We start from the raw sequence: 19,420 nt of genomic DNA, 5'->3' as shown, positions 1-19,420 counted from the left end.
AAAATGTGTGAATGTTAAGCAGCTCAGGAGCCTACTACAATAAAACTTTATAATAATTTTTTAAGTGCATGAAATATAAAAAAACCTATACAAGAAGTTTTGGCTAAACAAAAGATTAGTATCAAAACAAGCAGATTTTCCATTAAAATAATCATAAATACATATTTTAGTGAAATTACTTTTTTCTTCTAAAAAACAACTGACTTCCTAGAAGCTGAGCACAATGTGGTATCCTATTTGGCTTTGACCTGATGGGCTAATTTTTTAAGTGAAGAAACTAAAAAAATATTGAGAAAGTTTCACTGAGTAAATTATAAAAAAAATAAAGTCAGCCATTTGAGCATAAAAACATACATATAAAGTGTATTGGGTTTTAGACAGTAGACAATAATTTCTCATGACACTACAGAGAAAATTAGTCTTCTTCAGAAGTAATTACAGTATGTCAAAAACCCCCCCACATATGGCCCCTAAGATAAGAGAACTAATAGGATCCGTAAATCAGTGGTCAACAAATAAAGTCTTATCATAGAAATATTGTAAACAAAATACCAGGATCCCAATGATCTTTGGTATACCAGACTCCCAGGGAATCTCTTATGACACATTTTATATCCAACTTAAGAAGGAAAAGAAACTGTTTAAACATTTTGCATTTAAACTATCACAAAAACATCCAGTATATGGATATGATCACAGTTCAGAATGGTTCTTTTCTTTTAATAAAATGCTTGTGGCAAATAATATCAAATATTAATCGTTCTGGCCCAAGATCCACTTCTGGAAGGGGTCTAATGGATTACAGGATGCCAAACTCGGATGCTCTCCATTTCCTGTAAGGCACATATGTAGAGCTTCATTGTACAGAGTTTGATCCTAAAGTGAGGAAAAAAAGGAAAAAAAGTGAACAAACAATGAACATGCTAGTTCCCCCCACAGTTCTTCCCCCAAGCTGGGTGCTAAAGGGTAAGCTCATACAGGTGATGTAGAGGGGGCTAGAAAATACATAGGTAGTATGTAAGTGCCAACTTGCTTTGTTAGGAAAATTTTGTAAAGTATTTTTAAAACATCTGAATATTTTAAAAACATCTGAATATACAGATGTACAAACTATACAAAGCATCTGAATTGACTTCCAGGTGGATGTCTAGATGTCTAGACAAACACACTAAAAGGATATCAACTGTTTTTTTAAGTGACATTCCTACTAGTGACATCAAGTTTTGATCTGCAACTGACAAGCTGAAATTATGTCCATTTTCCATCCAAAACTAAACTTACAGTTTTTTGGCTTCAGAGTTTTTGCTTGTTGGCGTTCTTGCTTTTATTGAAAATCTAAAATTAACTAATAAAAATGCCATTTCACTGCACAGGATATGTACCTTCTGGTGCAGCCACTGCTCCTCTCCAACAGCAAAGGTTTTCTGGCCTTTGTAAGCGCACTCACGAAGCTGCACAGGTCCCTTGGAAGCATGCAGACAAAGCTCCTTCTGAATGTTATGGCGAATTTCGTGGTGTGCAGAATATTCAAAGTACTATTTAAATAATTTAAAAAACAAGTTGGTAAACAAACACAAATAAAAGTATTAAACTAAATTAAGCCTTTCAAATTCCCATACACAAAGTAATGAATTTCTTTCCTTATTCAAAAATTTGAGACTACAGAATAATTCCTGTTATTTTTAGCACAGACACTTCAAAAGTGTTCACAAAACTAAAAGCTGTTTTTAGTAGTAATGCAATACTAATTTATACTTGTATGTGTAAATAGGAAATTATATTTGCTGCATGTGTACTATGATGTAAAATCTTACTCCCACACAGACCATATATAATTCAAAGAGACAAACTGAAGAGTAGATATAGTTTAAGATAACTTAAATTTTGGCATTTCTTTACTAAAAATCTGTATTCACTTCTGTTGCTAGATTTTGATTTTTCTTAGAACAACCAAAAGGAAAAGTTGTCACACGAAACAATGCTGATTGCTGTATGCCAACTTTTGCTGCTTGGTCTAAACAATAAATGTGAACAATAGGATGCTGTTATAGCCTCCTGTGAGGGAACCATTAGAAAATTATAAGCATGTATTTTGTGAGCTCATTTTACCATGATTTCCTGACAGCAGAGTACTCCTAAGGTTCAGCTATAATTCTGATCCTAACAGGGATTTACTTCTAAAAGTTACAGACAGAGCTGCTCTTTTACCCCTTCAGCCCTAACCTAACATCAGGTCTCCTCCTTTTTTCCCACATTTACCAGCAGAGTCTCTGACATTACATCTCACTGCTACTGTTGCCTCTGGATGTCAGCCACCTTCATCATATCTTTCCTTTGAATATTAAGGCCAGGCTCAGTTACCCCCCTTGGCCCTCCATTTTCCAGTGGTCAGCAATCATCTCCTCCCTACCTTGGAAACCATGGGAACAGCACTGAGGAACAAGCAGACTCTAGGACCAACGTTTGTCCTCAAAACAGGTAGTGAAGGAGTGACCTGCTACGTCATTTAGCTCTCAGACATAGTAATTTACTCTTTATCTGGTAATCTGACTTAATCTGTCCTTTTATTTTTGGAACTTCAACATCTATGCAAGCCCTGAAAATAATGACTTGAAAGCTATGTTTAGAACTTTATTAATTTTGGATACTGAGATGGGCATGTTTCCAGCCTCCAGTATTCTAACAAGGAAGAATAATACACAACTGATGTACAATTCTGAAAACTAGGTTCTCTTTTATATTCCCATTTCAAATGTATGGATGAAGATGACAGCATGGGAACCATCAGCCTACACTGCTGAAAGTCTGGTCAAGAATAGAGGAAACTGAAAACAGAGCATTGTAATGAGAAGGGTTAAGTAAGCAAATATGCATCTCTTAAGCATTATCAGCAAAATCAGTTCTCTGAAGGCTGGCACTTAAAGGGATTCAGACTGTTATTTTGTAGCAGGAGGGAAAACAAAAAACATAACACTTGAAAGAATAGAATTTTAGTATAGCCCAAGATAACTTAAGAGAACAATAGAAACATATAGCAGATCTCTTAGTAAAATGTCTTTCTACACTGTTCCCAAATTAATGACTTTGACAATGTGAAAAGGCTAATAGTATTAATCCACAATCAAATAAAACCCCAAATTCAATCCTGTAAGAAGCTAACATAATAGGGTAGTTCTTAATCTAGACAGCATGTCATGTCTCACAAAAATGATTAGGAAGAAAGTATCACCTGACTAGGATTATGTGTCTCAATTTTCACAGTGCCATCAATGGATGTCTTTTAAGATTGAAAAAAAAATTATTAACACCCTCCCTCCCATAAGATAACAATTATATTTTAATAAAAACTTTTAGACTTTAGCTGACCTTTAATTATTAAGGATCACTTTTAAAGTCAACAGAGAAGTGTGCATTTCTGGGCAGGGAAGGAGATGTTCTTTTTGTTAGTATTACAGTAATGATGGAACGATTCAGTATCTGACATCTATTGCATGTCCTATTGCAGAAGGAACAGAGCACCATGGCTGCCTCCAAGAGCTATGGACCCAAGAGAGCTCCTCTTGAACAAATGGAATCATGTTATTCACTTGCATTAGCTAGCACAGGATAGGCCACTTGGACCTCACACTGTGAGGCTGCAAGCGTGATAGGGAAGGTGGCTCAGGCCTGGACACTTGGTCTCCCAGTGGCCGGATTCCAACCAACATCTTCCTTGACACTGCGAGTCCTGGTGACAGAGAAAGAAGCAATAGGAGGAAGCATAAGGAAAGGAAGAATTAAGGAGACAACACTTATAAGACAGGAGTAAGGGTGGCATGAAAAGATTTTGCACAGAAAAGAGAAGGCAAGTGAAGCAGTGCAAGTGTGTTTGAAATCTGAATTTGTATATTGAAGCTAAAACATTAGAAACAGGACATGACATGAAGAGTGGTATGGAAATTTTTCTTTAAATATCTATATAGGAATTAACTATTAAAGAAAATAAAGGAAAAAAAGAGATAAGGAGAGAGAAATTGTGTATTAAAAATGAGTCAATTTCTCTAAAATTAAAGTTTTTATACGGAAAAGCTACAACAGAAAAAAGAATAAAAATCAGGTATTAAATATTTTACCTGGTTTCCTCCAAGTCCATGACAAGAATACATAATCAGTGGTTTGCCGCCATGGTTATTTTCACCAACATCCAGACACATGCGGTTACCTATATTTTTTAACTAAAGGAAGGGTGTTGTCAGGATAAAAAAGCTCAGTGGAATGACAGAAACTCAAACTGTCTCAGTCAGAGACAAAAGTCACCTTTAGTTTAACAACAATTACAGCTGTTTGTTCATTTTTACTTTCTGCTATACTCAAATTTAAAAATCCTGTTTCCTCAAGAAATCTTTTCTAACTAAAAGCCTAGTAACTACAGTCACACATAGAGTTATTTATTAGCCTGCTCTGTACAATGTTACTGTGATTAAAATCAGAGTTTGAACAGATATACATAAAATATTTAAAACAGGAAGAAGGGAAAGTTTTATTTGTAAATACACGCTAAAAATTCATGTTCACCTCAAGCTAAGAGCTATTACTTTATTTTAGCAATGTAATGTCTAAAGTTATTTGGCAGGGAAAATGACTTCTGACATAAATGAAAAATGAAAATGACACAGCTATTGACAAAGCTATAAAAGGGATGCAGAAGAGATTCTTTGTCCAGAGTAGTGACAGAAAACCCTAAAGCAGTTAAAGATAGCTAAAGTGTAAAAGCTGTGGCTAAGATAGTACAAGAGATTAGCAAACTTCCTGGACTACGAGGAACATAGGAAATAATTACAATTAAACTTACATATCCAGAAAACAAAGGATTCAGGTCTGGCACATATGCTTCTGGATAAACATTAGTGAGGTACCAGGTAAAATTTTTACACTGCAGGCGCTGCCTTAAAGCAAGTCTTTTTGATATATCTCCAAATGTTTTCTGTTAGAGGAAAGGAGGTAAAGAAGGATGGAATATAAATATATTAACATTAATTTTGAACTTATAAAGCTATGATATTCTGTGCAGTACTAGGCAAGTTTTAAGCTTCATTTGTTGATTTTTTTCTTGTTAATGCTGTACTACTATAGTTACTGCTGTCTCTCAGTGTCGTAACACCACTGACATCCTGCCTGCAGCATTTCAAAGCACTTGCAAGAAAAATACATTGCAAGATGGAAAACATAGAAGTATCTTTAGTCCCAAGAAAGTTTTAACAGAGCGCCATGAAGTGGGAAAGTGCAAGTAAGAACATACTGATTACAGCCATAAAGCTATCTGATCTCACTAAAAGTGAAACCTGAAGCAACAAACTGGATTAATAAAATAATTAGCATAATATCCAGTACAATGTAGAATCTCCCAAACAAAATTCAGTTGTTTAGCTGCTGGACATGCCTCGGAAATGTAACGCTTTCAGTGATACAATAGTCACAAAAATTTATCACATGAAGGGGGAAAAACAACTTCTAAAAGAAAACTAGATTCTAGCTGGGCAGAAAACTTACAAAATAAATAACCCAACACCCAACCTCAACCCCAAGTATTTATTTACTTGAAAATAACTGACTTTTTAAGCAGATAGAGACAGGATGGTTATCCATCATCAAGTAACTTTTATTCTGCTGCTAAAGAACCACAAAACCTGCTTTTTCAGTAAGAATACTAAGCAACTTGAAACTAACAAAAGATTTTTCTCACTCCAGAAGATAAATTAGTTTACATTGTCTACACCCGTTAGTTTCTCTCATGTTCTTCTGGTAGCTCCCGTACCTGCACAATGCAAACAACCCAGGAGAATGTATGAAAAAAAACACTAATAAAAAAAACCTCACCATACAAAATCAACATTCATCACCCAAACGCTTTAGGTTTTTTTCATGTTTGTTGGGGCTGCAGCATTAAGCAAACTAAACAGTCTTTTCATTAAAATATCTAGAATCCTTACATACTTTGTCAATAAATAACTTTTGCTCACCAAAACTTTCACCGCAGCAAGTGTGATTTCTAATACCACCACCACCACCTACTTGTTTCACAATTTTTGCTGCCTCTGTGTTTCTTCGGTAAAATATTTCTTTATATTCATCCATCCACACTTCTGCAAGGCGAACTTGGTTACGTGTGATCACCTGAGTACCTTTTGGGAAAGTATGGGGACTCTTGCTGCGAAAGACATGGCCAACAACAGAGCAAGGCATGATCTCCAACTGTCCACCACATTGCCATACCTAATAATAACATTTGGTGTGTAAGTACACTGCAATTAGAATTCAGGGAGTGGAAAAAAATTCAGTAATACTATTGTTTGCCAGAACACATCAAACCACTAGCAAGAGTATGTATATCAGGCATACCATTAGTGAATTTCCTAATCATATAAGCTCTGAAAACACACATTTCAGATAGCAATCCTAAAAGCATTTTAAAAAAAATTAAAAGCAGTTTAGTGCGCATGTTTGCATTTTATTTAATAGGTAATTAGTAATTCAATTTTCCTTGTCCTAGTTGGCTGATTGAGCAAATGAATCAATATCTAATACTAATTTATTCTCAAATCCCCTGTACACTGTCAGCATAGAGGCAATGGCTAATTATGGAGCTAAACTTACTCTGAAAGACATTTCTATATTTTCACCTCCCCATATTTCCATTTCTTCATCATAGCTTCCAATGTGTTCAAAGTACTCTTTTGATATTGAAAAGAGACCTCCAGCAAAAGTAGGTGTTCTGCAAAAACAAAATTTTACTGAGAAAGACAGAACGGTTTTTTAAATATAGATGTAAAATCATGGTGCAACTGTTCTAGGAGTTTTCTATGCACTTGTTAGTATTTCACTACACTGCTGCACATTCTGGGCATAGATAATACTTCTAGCTCTTAAATATGTTCACACATATCTAAGTCTCATTTGACAGCTTATTGCCATTTATTAAGAACTTGTTCAGGCTAGGAACTGCTGGCATAAAAGAAAGCCTCGAGAAAATAAACAAATTTTCTCTGTCTGGAGGAAATCGAGCAAAAGTACAACTCCTACAGACAATAACCTGTCTGTGGACAAAGCAGGTACAATTATCAAATCACTACTGTATCAGCCTGGTATTTGGGTGCTCTGACCCTTTTTGTCATTCTTTCAAGTAAAATGAATGAGGAGACAGAATCATTGTACTGTCTCTGAAAATAACTGTGTATAATCCTCTTCTGCATTTCCCCCTTAGGAATATAGGTAATTTCTACTGTATATAGAAGAAGTAATGCAGAGCAATTACTATCTTGATGAGGCTATATTGTTATGAATGCTTTAAAACGTGGTTCACAAAGAAAGTATTACAAAAAACATCTAAGATGCTAAGATGTCTGATTAGACTCATCAGAAGAACTAATTTCTTTACAAACTATTGTTCATAAGATAAACTCTGTGAAGACAGAAGGATTTAAATAGTATTTAAATTAAATTTACCTAATTGGATAGGTTTCATCCTTTCTTCTTTTATTCTCATGTTTAGGAAGAGACTCCCATCCAAATGACAAACTCCAATCAAAATTTCCTCTGTTGTGGCTATGCCCATAAGGAGATGGTTTACTGAATTCAAAGGTATTGAGATCGATAGAAGCAATGTCAGGGCTTACAACAGCAACAGGATTCTCAGCTATTCTTGCCAATAATGGCTCTAACCAGCCATAAAAGCATTCACCTGTCGAGAAAATGGGAACACTGAATTTTTGCTTGGCTATAAAGTAGTACACAGGGTATATTTAAACATGTCCAGCAAGCCAATATGGACTATTTTTAAATACCTTTGCTAATTATACTTTCAATAATATGAAATAGCAATAGAAAAAATGATATATTGCTAACATTTATAATAAATAAAAAGTCTGCAACATTGAATTAAAGACAACAGCATTATAAACCAGACCTGACATATTTACAGGTTACACTTACAATGAGCATCCAGGAAGGTAAGAGTCTCTCCTGTTGCTACTGAAGCTCCCAACAACCGTGCAGTGATCAGACCTTTTCTTTCCTTCTGACGGACTACTTTAACTATTTGAAACTGTTTCACATATTCATCTAGTTTATCATGCAGGTACTCTAGAAAGAGAAATCAGCGTCAATATATTCAGAGTATACACATGCCACTGCCTGAAATGTTACACTATTAAGCGAACAAGATAAACAACTCACACTTACCCAGAAATTATCTCAACATCAAAGCCATAAAAATTCCTATCTGCTGAAGGTTATTTTTAGGGCCTGAGTATTTTTGGGGTAGGGGTGCAAGAAGAGGTAACCAGCAAAGAACAGGGAGATGGAACATTAAAATAATTCTGAACAAGAAAGGACGTGCTAGTACATCTCTGCTGCAGTGTTAACCATTTGAATACCAATTCCATTTTCAGAGTAAATGGAACTCGTACTTACATTATCTGCAGAAAATGTAAATTCTTTCCTTAATGATGCCACATTTACACAGTTTTCAAAGGCTACAGTATTTACAACAGCAACAGAAGCCATATAAAAAACTATTTAAATGTTCAGATTTTGAGAAAGAAACCCATATCTCTCATGAAACATCATCTTTTTTATTCTGCCCATTCTAAGTATTAAACTGCACTACTGAACAGACTTCACATCCAAGCGTTTCAATGTACTCAATACAGACTTGCAAAAAAGTGTAAATACATTAGAAGTATGGATAAACACGTTCATCTAAAGCTAAGCATACAAAGGTTTTTGAACTTACACTAAGAATATATATAATTATTTCTGAGACTCAGCTTGACTGCTGAAGATTATTTTGCCATTAAATAATTTTGCCTTCTAATAAAGACAGTACCCTTCATATTAATGAATTTTATTTGCCTAAAGACAACCACTGTGATAAAATGCAAATTCCTACAAGTCTGGGCCAATTTATACTTGGATACTTTGTTCTACAAATGCAATTGGTTTGAAACAAAAATTACAAAACTACTTGTCATGCAAGCAGTTACGCAGGTAAATCAGAATTGGAAAAAACAGAAATTGGGTTTAAAAACCTTTAAGAGCACAGGAATTTCATATTTAACTACCTAATGGAAAAATGGTGGGGGAGGGCTATTTTATATATATAAAAAAAAAGAAACAAAACCACTTAGAATACTGTTATACATGTCAATAGTGGTAAAGAGACCTTAGCCAATTGATCTGCAATTGTAACCTTTTCAATTAAAAACAAAAGCAGGAAGACTTCTCACCATCTACACTGGCATCATCCACCAAAATAATCTCTTTCAGCAGTATGGCAGGAGATGTGTACATGACACTGTGGACAGTTCTGAGCAGAGTTGACCACGCTTCATTATGGAAAACAATGATAATGCTTGTGGTTGGCAATGGCGGGCAGCGCTTAAACTTTTGTTCAATACATCTACAAATTAGAAAGTGTCAGGGGTTACAAAATGGACAACAATTTTTTACTCAAACTCTTAAACTTTTCTTTCTTGCACAAAACTTTGTAATTATGGACATTAAATAGTCCTGCTTTTCTGTTTTCTATCCTAGCTTTGGAATGCAAAGGTAGGTACTTCAACTGAAGTAGCTGTTCAGAATATTTTTTTTAATATCATGGTTGAGAACTGAACAACTTAGTTTTGCTTCCGCCTCACACACATTTGAGTACATTTCATATAATATCCAGGCCTTCTTCTGGAAAAAATATTATTTTATTGAGAACAGCAAGTACTGACTGAGCTAACTCAAAAGTCACCATTACTGCTGAAACCTAAGAATACAAAGAAGAATATTTATTAGAAAAAAATCAGAGTTTGCAAGGAAAATATAACCTATCTAATTCAAATTTCAAAGCTCTGTAGAAGTGCTATGTAAGGCTTAGGGCAGCATGTCCCATTCAAGGGATACAATTTTAAACCCACAGTTTTTCAAGACTGACATATGCTAAACATAACTTTAGATCCAATGGCAAGTCAAGATGACAATGCTGTATTCATAAATTGCACACAAATGTTGATAGCCTGTCAATGTTGATGGCTTTAGGGCCTGGAGGACACCCCAAGGTAATAACCAGAGTCACTGCCTCACAAAATACACAAGCAAAGCCTCCCCAGTTATGCTCTAGGAGAGGTTATGTGAGCTGCACTGTGTGTATCAGCAGAGGTTCAGCAAGTTCAGCCACTTCTGGCACAGATGGCTGACAACATTTCATCTGACACTGACAGAGACTGTTCATAACTAAAACCCTCCCAAGTCCTGCAGTCTACACTTAAAAACATTTTAAAAATTCTTCAATACTACAAGATTGCTGCTGAGATCTTCCATTCCCTTGTTCAACAGTTCACAAATCCAAATTTATTAAATTATGCCTAAATTCCTAATTTATTAAATTAAATTATGTAGTTTTATTAACACTGAATGCTAAAAAAGGGGGGGTGGTGTTTTAATTGGAAAAATGTTGAAACCACATTTTTAGTTTTATTCTAAGTAAAACTAAGCAGGCTTCCTGAAAGTTACTCAGAAATTTTAGCCTTAAAGGCAAAATCAGAACACCTTATTTAAATATGGTTACTTTGAATTCAAAACCATGAAAGAAGTGAGCTTTTCTAAACATTCTTGGCTTTGGCACTGTGGATCACTATGTACAGCCATCATTACGTATAGCTAGGAGACTTTCCTAAACTGTCACCCACTGCTGAACTCAAATCACTTTGCAGGCTGAATTTCTGAGTAGTTTTTCAACTATCAGGACATACACATTTCAACTTACTCAGGAGGTCGAGTGTCTGGTCCAAGATCTCGGTGTAGAGAAATCCTATCACTTGCAAATGCATTAAAACAGTGTTTCTGTTCTCCAGCCTGTTTTTCTTTCTGTTCTTCTGAACTTAAGTTGATGGTTTTAAATGCTTTGCCAGAAGCTCCAGGAGCATTAGGATCTTGAAAGGGCCGATCTAGAAAGGGTTTCAGTTCCACTGGAGTATAGTGCCCTGGCAAGCAGTGTCTCTCTCCAGGAACCTTCGTTTGCCTAATGGGTGCTTTTATCTGCATTTTTGGCTTTGCACCTTTGATATTGTTCATAGCATTTAACACAAGACCTAATACATGACTTTTCTTTCCAACAACTGGCTCAATCCCTGCTTCATCCTTAAAATCTTGAACACCCACTTCTCTTTGTAATAAAAATAAAAATACCAGAAAGACAAATACAATAATGCTAAATTTCCAAAGTTTCCAGTGAAAAAATGTCTTAAATAGTTTAGGTGTCTTTTTCAAGGCCATTCTAGTTTTAAAAATTTTCACACAACAGAAGTTTCTGTAAGTGTTGTTCTTCAAATATGTCACAGCATTTCTTGAAATTATAATACCTGTAAATTAAAACAAATAGTATTAATTTAGACGTCATTAGTATATTAAACTATGTAAAGCCATAAGAAATTATTGGGAAGGAATTAATTCACAACTCCCAAAAGTCAAATGTTATGCAAGCTACATCACTTAAAGATACATCAAACCTATCTATAAGATACCCAAAATGCCCTTTCCCTGCCATTTGCTTTGGGTTTTATTTGTTAAATACACTTCATATAGAAGAACCAGAAATCAGGCATACCATCAAGAATAAAACATTATTTCTACATAGTGCCATTACTTCAAGGTTATTTTCTTCCAAGTAGTTTGTTTAAAATTAGAATAAAGTCTTATAGAAGCAAGGAATTTTAGTTAAATGATGGGACAGAAGAAGAACAGGTGGCATCAATACATTAGTTCAAGCTGCATGTCAGAAAGAGCCATGTGGAAAGTGAACTAAAATATAGGAAAGACTTTTCAATCAACTTATATCAACAATTTTCAAGTTTCTGCCATTATTTTTTTTCCACAGACAAGTAATTATTCACTCACTTTCAAAGATGAAATTATGAAAGACATTTGAGGACTACCAAAATCCAAGTGATTTGAAATAAATTCTCTCTGCCAAACTGGCAGTTTACAAGGGGATACCTTCTGCCATCAGCCTTAATAGCTGGAATAGCTATTCAGGGAATAGCTTCATTTTTGTCTAAATTGCATGCAAGTGAATCAAGAAGAGAAATAAACAGCATCTAGCTAAAAGCCACACTTCCCACTTGCTAACTACTGAGCACAAAATTGCAAAAAACTACTTTTCTATATATTCCTCTGAAATACAAGTAGATCTTAAATGGAGTAATATATACTCAGGAACAAATGTAAGTCAGAGAAAACAAAAACTCCCACCCCTTACCGGCTTTTCTTCAAGAATCAGCAGGACAAACTAAGCATCTAGATTTCTTTACATTATACTGCTTTTCAAAGTTTGTGTCAGCTTAATAAACCCATACATTCAAACTACAGTGTTTTTACCATGGAGTTATTGTTAAAAGAATGCAGAGGGGAAGCATATTAGATATTAGTACACTAAAAGGTACCAAAGCCATGCTTCTCAACTCACAAAATTTCAAAAAAACCAAACCAAACAAACCAGTCCACTTCTGTGTCACGTATTATTTTCCCATTTTTCCTTACTGCTGAAACATTTGAATTACAATACTGATACCTTTTTATATGGAACACTACAAATAAAAACTTTCTTCCCAATGAAAGGATTGCAACCAAATTACCAAACTGCCAGACTGAAAAATGTCTTGTTTTCTCACAATGTCTGGTGGGTTGATCTTGACTGGCTGCCAGACACCAACCCAGCCACTCTCTTGCTTTCCATCCTCAGCATGACAGTTGGGACAAAGTAAGATGGAAAATCACATGGGTTGAGCTAAGTACACTGTGATCACTTACCAGTTACTGTCACAGAGAAAACAAACTTGTAATGATGAATTTGAATTTACTGCCAATTTAAAATAGAGTAGGATGGTGAGAAACAAAGGCTCAAGCTACCTCCCCTGGCTCAGCTTCACTCCTTCATTCCCAATTCTTCTCTCTCCTTTCTGACTAGTCGTCAGAAGGAATGAATAATAAGGGCTGTGGTTAGCTTGTAAGACTTGAGCACTCCTTCTTCTGCACACTTTTCCCCTGCTCCAGCAGAGGTTCTCTCCATGCAGTACAGGTACTTCAGCATAAACTGCTTCAGCATGGGACATCCACAGGTCACAGGTCCTGCCAAGATCTTCTTCCTGCATGGGCTCTCCATAGGCTGCAGCTTTCTTCAGGGTGAATCCACCTGCTCTGGCCTGGGGTCCTGCACAGGCTGCAGAGCAGATACCTCCTCTAGGGTGGTCCTTTCATGGGCTGCAGAGAAATTCTTCACTACAGTCTTCTCCATGAGCTGCAGGGGGAATATCTACTCCAGTGCCTGGAATACCTCCTCCCCTCCTTCTTCACTGACCTTGGGTTCTGCAGAGTTTCACATTCTTCTCACTCCTCTTTCTCACAGCTGCTGTGCAGTATTTTTTACCCTTTCTTAAATACCTCATCACAGAGGCACCACCTGCTACACTGGGTGGCTCAGCTTTGGCCAACAGTGGGTCTATTCTACAGCTGGCTGGAACCAGCTGTGTTCAGCCCGGGATGAGACTGGAGATGGAGGGCAGCCCCACGTCTCTTAGCACAGAGGCCACCTGTGCAGTCATGCTCACCCTGTAACCTTCCCATGAAAATGCAATACACAATGTAAATACTAACTATATGTACAGATCAGCACTCAGCATTGCAGGGACTACAGCCTCTGCAAGTTGCTAACCAGGAATGATTTCCTAACACCATCAAAAAGAAAATCACATTACTGTTTCACAGTACACCATGCAAAAGGCACATAAGATACCAGTAAATCTGAAAGCTTAGAAATCAGTAAGTAATATAAATATATCTTCCTCAAATGGAAAGAAAACATCTTCATATATATACCTCTATCTATCTATACATATATTTGAAATGCAAGATGCCATAAGAGGCATTAGAAACAAGAGACATGTGGAGAATGCTGCCACAACACTCGTATGAAATGTGTCTGTCCCTAGAAAAGAACCTTCTCTGGAGTTAGGTGGGTTGTGGAAGACAGCAACACAACTTAACCCTTTCAGTGTAGATTAGTACACTCTACCAGCAGGCCATGCACAGAAACAAGTGCAAGTGATGTTTCTTTAAGAAAGGATCAAGTGACAGTCCTGGAATATTATGTGCAGGAAACACCAGGTGGACAGAGGCTTGATTGCCACAAGTATACAGCAAAACCTTTTGATATAGACAAATGCTAGGCATAGCTTTGTTGACAAAATATCTGATAGGGATATTGCTTACAATAAGAGAAGACTTCTTTGTTGCACAAAAGAGTAGCAGTTTCCAGAACAGAAGCTGCATTGTCCAAAGAACTTTTGCCATGAAAGCTGTATTTTACTTAGGGTTTTTACCAGGATAATTTTGTAGTCAGAAATACAATCTTTATTCCTCACAAATGCCTCTCACATTTTCATGGCATAGCAATGTGTCAGCAAACACAGACCAAGCTACTCTTCAATCCTCCAGGACATGATGAAGAAATATGTGGCATGATTAAACTCCCTGGGGTGACTGTTTAGCAAAGCATTTAATCTTCTATTCATTAGTGTTATTTTCACTAATAGTAGTCTGGATTCTTACAGCACTTTGAAAAAACTAGCCCTAAACATCTGAAGTTGGATTTTTATTTTTTTGAAGAAAATAACCAGAAAACTAAAATGTACTACTAAATTCTTCTAAAAGTGCCAAAAAGCAGCTGCCACGCTATTTCAAACCACATCACATGGGCAGTGTGAGAATTCAATGCAGTCTATGTTACACTATGCCACCCACTGGTTCTGATGTCAGACTGTCTGCAAAAACTCTTACAAGAAAGCCTTGCTAATGTAGCCGACAAGTAGAAAACTCTGAATTTTTTGTTAGCTTGATCTAAACAACACTGTAGAGAATAATCTTTTATAAAAAAAAGTGAAAGTATCATTAACCCAAATCAGCAGAAATTCTTTCCAGTCATGCAAGACAAAATTCATTGGCGTTGGTATCAACAATATACTTGACCTCAGTGTTTTTACAAAAAGTATTTTAAAATCTACTTTTCTTCTACCCAAATGTTAAACAGGTTTCAAACGTTTCCTGACAGTATTGCTCATAGAACATAAAAATCTAAAAAAGAGTAAAAATACTAAAACCAAAAAAAAAAAAATCCTAAAAAATGCGAAAAAATGGTTCAGAATGATTCTAATCAAAACCACTTAACTACATAATTTGGCTTCAACTTGATCGAATTCTTCTATAATTAAAGAAGCACAGTCTTATAAAAGTTTGTATATTTCTCCTTGTTATCAAAGCATACAATCCCTTCCTCAAACCGTAGAGTCCCCTTAATCAGAAGGTGAGTGTGAATAAAAACACTGAGCAAATACTTTAGGAAAAAAACCAAACAAACTTGACAATGATGATCAAGTGCTCTCGCCAAAGCAGCAAAAGTCTGACAAAGATATTCAGGATACTTTAACTGTAAGAAGTGCTACTTCCCCTACTGGTATTTCTGAATCTAAAATTCTAAACAGGGCCTTTTGTTTTCTTTGCATGAGTATCAATGTAGGTGCTACTAAAACATTAGTTACTGAATAATCAGTTTGGTAAATGATATTTTCATCTTCTACCACCATGGAAATTGATGTTTTTTTCTACTGGCAAATAAATTAAAAAAAAATCACTGAACAAAGCTGTTTGCATTTCCTAGAAGTTCCTCTCAGAGGAACATCCAATCACATAAGTGCCTTTGGTGACAGACTAAGAAACATCCAATTCAGAGTGAACCCTTCATAAAGGTCTAGCTTATGATGGAACGTGAAGATTCTTCACAGAATAAAAACCATTCAAAAGCACTTCAGAAATTTGGGATAATTAAACAAGTTGCTTAAGTTTAGCAAATGTGCTACTCTTTACAAGAATATTAGCTCATTATTTAAATAAAGGAACAAATGATCAAATGAAATGTACAGAAGTTAAAGACTAAAGACATGAAAATGAGAAACGGAATCAGCTGTTTAGTTCCTATCTGCACACTTGCTTATCTGTTTCAGTCAGTTCCTACTGAATGCACTCCTAATAGGGTACACATACCTAAAAGAAATTCACAAACCTCAGGTGCTGTTCCTCCGGGTACATTCTTTGAAGCTCAGTCAGTAGAAATGTGGTTCTATTCCTGAAAAAAAGTTGTTGGAGGAATTCTGCTTGTGTTCAGTTCCTGAGCCTTCATTTTAGGAACATTAAGAGCACAGGTTATTCTAGCAAATACTGGATGTAACCTGCCTCACTGATTATGACAGAGAAAGGAGAAGCTGTACCTCTGGAGGAGCATACTGAAGAAGCTGAAGAAGTTCTGAGCAATAGCAGCACAGAACAGCTTGCTGAAACAAACCTTGTCAAATATCTCCTTCAGCAGTTTCATTTAGATAAAAAAAATACATGAGGAAAAACCCCAAATAAACCATCACCAAACCTCCTTCTGTGTATTCTGATGGAAGTGCTTCAAACTCAATCTGTCACGTGCTCTTTCAAAATTAGCACTACTACCACTTTCCTACAGCCAAGCATTGCATGTGACAGGCAGAGACAGACAGCTCCCTTTGACAATTGATAGCATAGTAAAAATACACAGTAACCATATATTATAAAAATATTTATGGCTTATTTTTACAGACCTGGGACACGTAAATGATGTGCACTTATCTCAAATTTAAATTTCACTCAACTCTCTCTTTTCCCTTTCTCCTTGGTCAAATTGTTTTGGGCCTCTGTTAAAATTATTTTAGATCGTCCCTAAAAATGCCATGATGAAAAGTGAGCATGATAGCAGCTGTAAAGTGCTCTTTTAACTTAGAAGGATTAGCGTCTCATTTTCATTTAAGCACCAGAAGATAATGTCTGGGCCATACCTAGAGGACTTTTGTTTGTTTTCCTGATTGTAGCAACATTTCTAAGATAACAAAAACATCCAAGTATCAAGTGCAGGTCGTAAAATCACAGTTTTTTAACTGGCCTTAAACTTCTGTTGAAGTGATAAGCGTAAAGCAAAGAGAGTTTCCTCATGGGAGATTTACTGGGTTACTGACTGCTAAACTAATCTTTGTGGGAAGCTTCCATAGCTGCCTTCACTTTGCTCCTCTTCCCACTTCAATGTCTCTTTTCCAGATACACTTCACTGCTGAATTGTGTTAGTCCACTGTAGTTAGTCACTGATGCTAAAATTTAATTGCTGAATCACTGTCAGTGGCTATGCGATATGATCTCTGTAAGCAGAACTATTTCCTATGGTACATGATCTCAGTGAGTCTTAGGGAAAATCAGGCAAGAGTAAGACAGACAGTAAGTGAATAAATCCATGCTTAACATGACTGAAAAAAATCTAGCACTTTATAATTTAGAAACTTGAGGCACTCTCAGATCTTGTAGGAGACAGGCACAACAATGAGCAGATTCGGATAAGAAACTCATGTTGGCAGGCAACTGATCAGCATTTCATATCATGAGCATGATTCTCTACATTGATTCCAAAAGAGGGAAAACCTTGGACTAGGTAACAGCTCTTCAAACAGGCGAACCAGGCAGCAAACATGGCAAAGCAAAAAATTGTCTCAAAGCAACACAGCGTGTTACCTAGAACCACAGTCACTGGGGAAATGTCACAGAGAGGGCAATTAAACCTTGTTCCTATTTTGACAGGGCTTAAGATATCGGAGCTGCTTCTGGTATCAGCCCACCCCACCCCAAAAAAGGGATAAGTTAAGTGGCAGTTATGAGGAGGAAAACTGGTCTTCTGCTCCTTCCCACAGTGCAACAAAAATAGCAACTCAGGCTCTCCGTAACTAACTTAATTTTTACTTAGCTCTGTTACTGAGAAGCCTCAAGATGACAGTAGCAGATGCCAAACTGACCAGGCCATTGAGCAAACCTGGCTAAAAAAGGAAACCAAACCCTCTAAGTTGCCTGCTTTGTCTTAGGCTCTAAGACTGGCAGCTCAGCAGTGCACCAACTGCCTTTAGTCAAGACTGAATTGATCAATAGAATTGATAATCTTTTAAACAAGGGTCTTTTTTGTTACAGAAGACTAAAAATATACAACACTACTGAGATGCATACATATTTGTATTTCCACTAAGATTTTTTATTTAACCAACTAAAATTTTTATGAACAGATTTTTCTTCGTAAAGGAATATTGTACACAAAGTTTTAAAAAATTTAAAATCCATGACACTGAGGTTACTAAATTTAAAGTACACTTCTTCTGTCAGTTTCCAGACCTAAGCAAACATTGTCTAAGTACAGTCACCTGCTGTGCAGAAGACTAACAAACTGCCGGAGGGGACAGACAACGCGGTAACTCTTTAAAAGCTCTCGGAGCAGGATGAAATAGACCAGAGTTATCTGGCGGTGTACACAACTGGTACCACCCTGCCGTCCCGAATCAATGCGCTACTGTGGGCAAACCCTTGGGCGGGATCCGTACGTGGCAGAGACACCTCCCTCGGTCAATACCTTCGGTTTGGACAGTGCATCCGGCCGGCACTTCCCGGAGCCCCGTGTCCGCACAGGCAGCAGCCCGGGCTCCTCGCCCACTCTCCGTTCCCCCGGAGCGGAGCTCGCAGGGCTGGGCTGGCCCGGCCCCGGGCAGGGCCCCGGCGGCCTCGCTGCGACTGAGGGCACCGCGCGTGGGGCGTGCGCGCCAAGGGCCGCCTGAGGGGGACCCCCAGGGCAGCCCCGGCCCAGGGCAGCCCCGGCCCCGCGCCCCCCCAAGATCGCCCCCGGACCTCACGGCTCCCGCCCGCCCGCCGAGCCCCGCCGGGCGCGCCCGCACCCGCACGGGCTGCGGCGAGCGGAGGAGAAGCGGCACCGGACGCTACCCCGCCGCCGACTACAGCCCTTGGAGAGGCCAAGGAGAAGCGGAGCCGCGCGGTGCCTCCCGAGGCTCCCCCACTCACCTCGTCCGGCGGGAGGACGGCGAAGGCGCTGCCGAGCGAGCGGCACCGGAGCCCCGGGAGGCCGGAGCCGGGCGGGCTCTGCGGCTTCCGCCCCGCGCCCGCCAGGTGCGCGCGGCCGGCTCCGCGCCTGCGCCCGCGCGCCCGCGCCCCGCCCTCACCTGGCGCCCAGGTGCGCGAGGCGGCCCCGGGGGCGCGCCCGCGGAGCCCATCCCGACACACGGGGCCGGCAGTGCGCGCTCCCGGCAGCGCTGCGGGGCTCGCTTCTACCGCCCAAGGGACACCCTGTGCTAGGTGGGATTGACCAAGCACTCCCAGTGCTGGGAAACAACACAAAATCCCGCTGAGGGGAGATCACAGACTGGGAGAGGGGATAGCACACTGGGCTCTCTCTCTCTCTTCACAATGCAGTTTCCCAGAGAGATAAGTACAAAATCACTCTTCTAAA

At 38.1% G+C, this 19,420-nt stretch overlaps 1 protein-coding gene across 2 annotated transcripts; it reads right to left on the bottom strand.

Moving 5' to 3' along the window:
• Positions 1-335: 335 nt before the first annotated feature.
• On the bottom strand, positions 336-19,093 carry GALNT3 (polypeptide N-acetylgalactosaminyltransferase 3). Of its 2 annotated transcripts, XM_030952935.1 has the most exons (11): positions 18,976-19,093; positions 10,790-11,384; positions 9,264-9,436; positions 7,969-8,118; positions 7,483-7,717; positions 6,634-6,751; positions 6,052-6,252; positions 4,832-4,963; positions 4,113-4,214; positions 1,383-1,535; positions 336-876 (listed from the first exon to the last, which is right to left on the bottom strand). In XM_030952935.1, the coding sequence occupies exons 2-11, from the start codon at positions 11,296-11,298 to the stop codon at positions 754-756; spliced, it is 1,896 nt and encodes a 631-aa protein (XP_030808795.1). In that variant the 5' UTR covers positions 11,299-11,384; positions 18,976-19,093; the 3' UTR covers positions 336-753. The 2 variants fall into 2 exon arrangements, with proteins under 2 accessions (XP_030808795.1, XP_030808796.1); XM_030952936.1 differs by lacking the exons at positions 336-876; positions 1,383-1,535 and adding an exon at positions 3,468-3,727.
• Positions 19,094-19,420: the final 327 nt, after the last annotated feature.

The sequence above is a fragment of the Camarhynchus parvulus genome, chromosome 7 (genome assembly GCF_901933205.1).
Source record: "Camarhynchus parvulus chromosome 7, STF_HiC, whole genome shotgun sequence".
Lineage (NCBI taxonomy): Eukaryota > Metazoa > Chordata > Aves > Passeriformes > Thraupidae > Camarhynchus > Camarhynchus parvulus.
This window is presented reverse-complemented; position numbering and strand designations above follow the sequence as displayed.

Bases quoted from the DNA above. Each gene is read 5' to 3' on its own strand.
- GALNT3 (XM_030952935.1), bottom strand. From the start codon at position 11,298: ATGGCCTTGAAAAAGACACCTAAACTATTTAAGACATTTTTTCACTGG. The intron at 6,752-7,482 runs GTAAATTTAATT...TTGTTTTTGCAG, and splicing joins GATGAAACCTATCCAATTAG to AACACCTACTTTTGCTGGAG. The intron at 877-1,382 runs GTACATATCCTG...TCCTCACTTTAG, and splicing joins AGCAGTGGCTGCACCAGAAG to GATCAAACTCTGTACAATGA.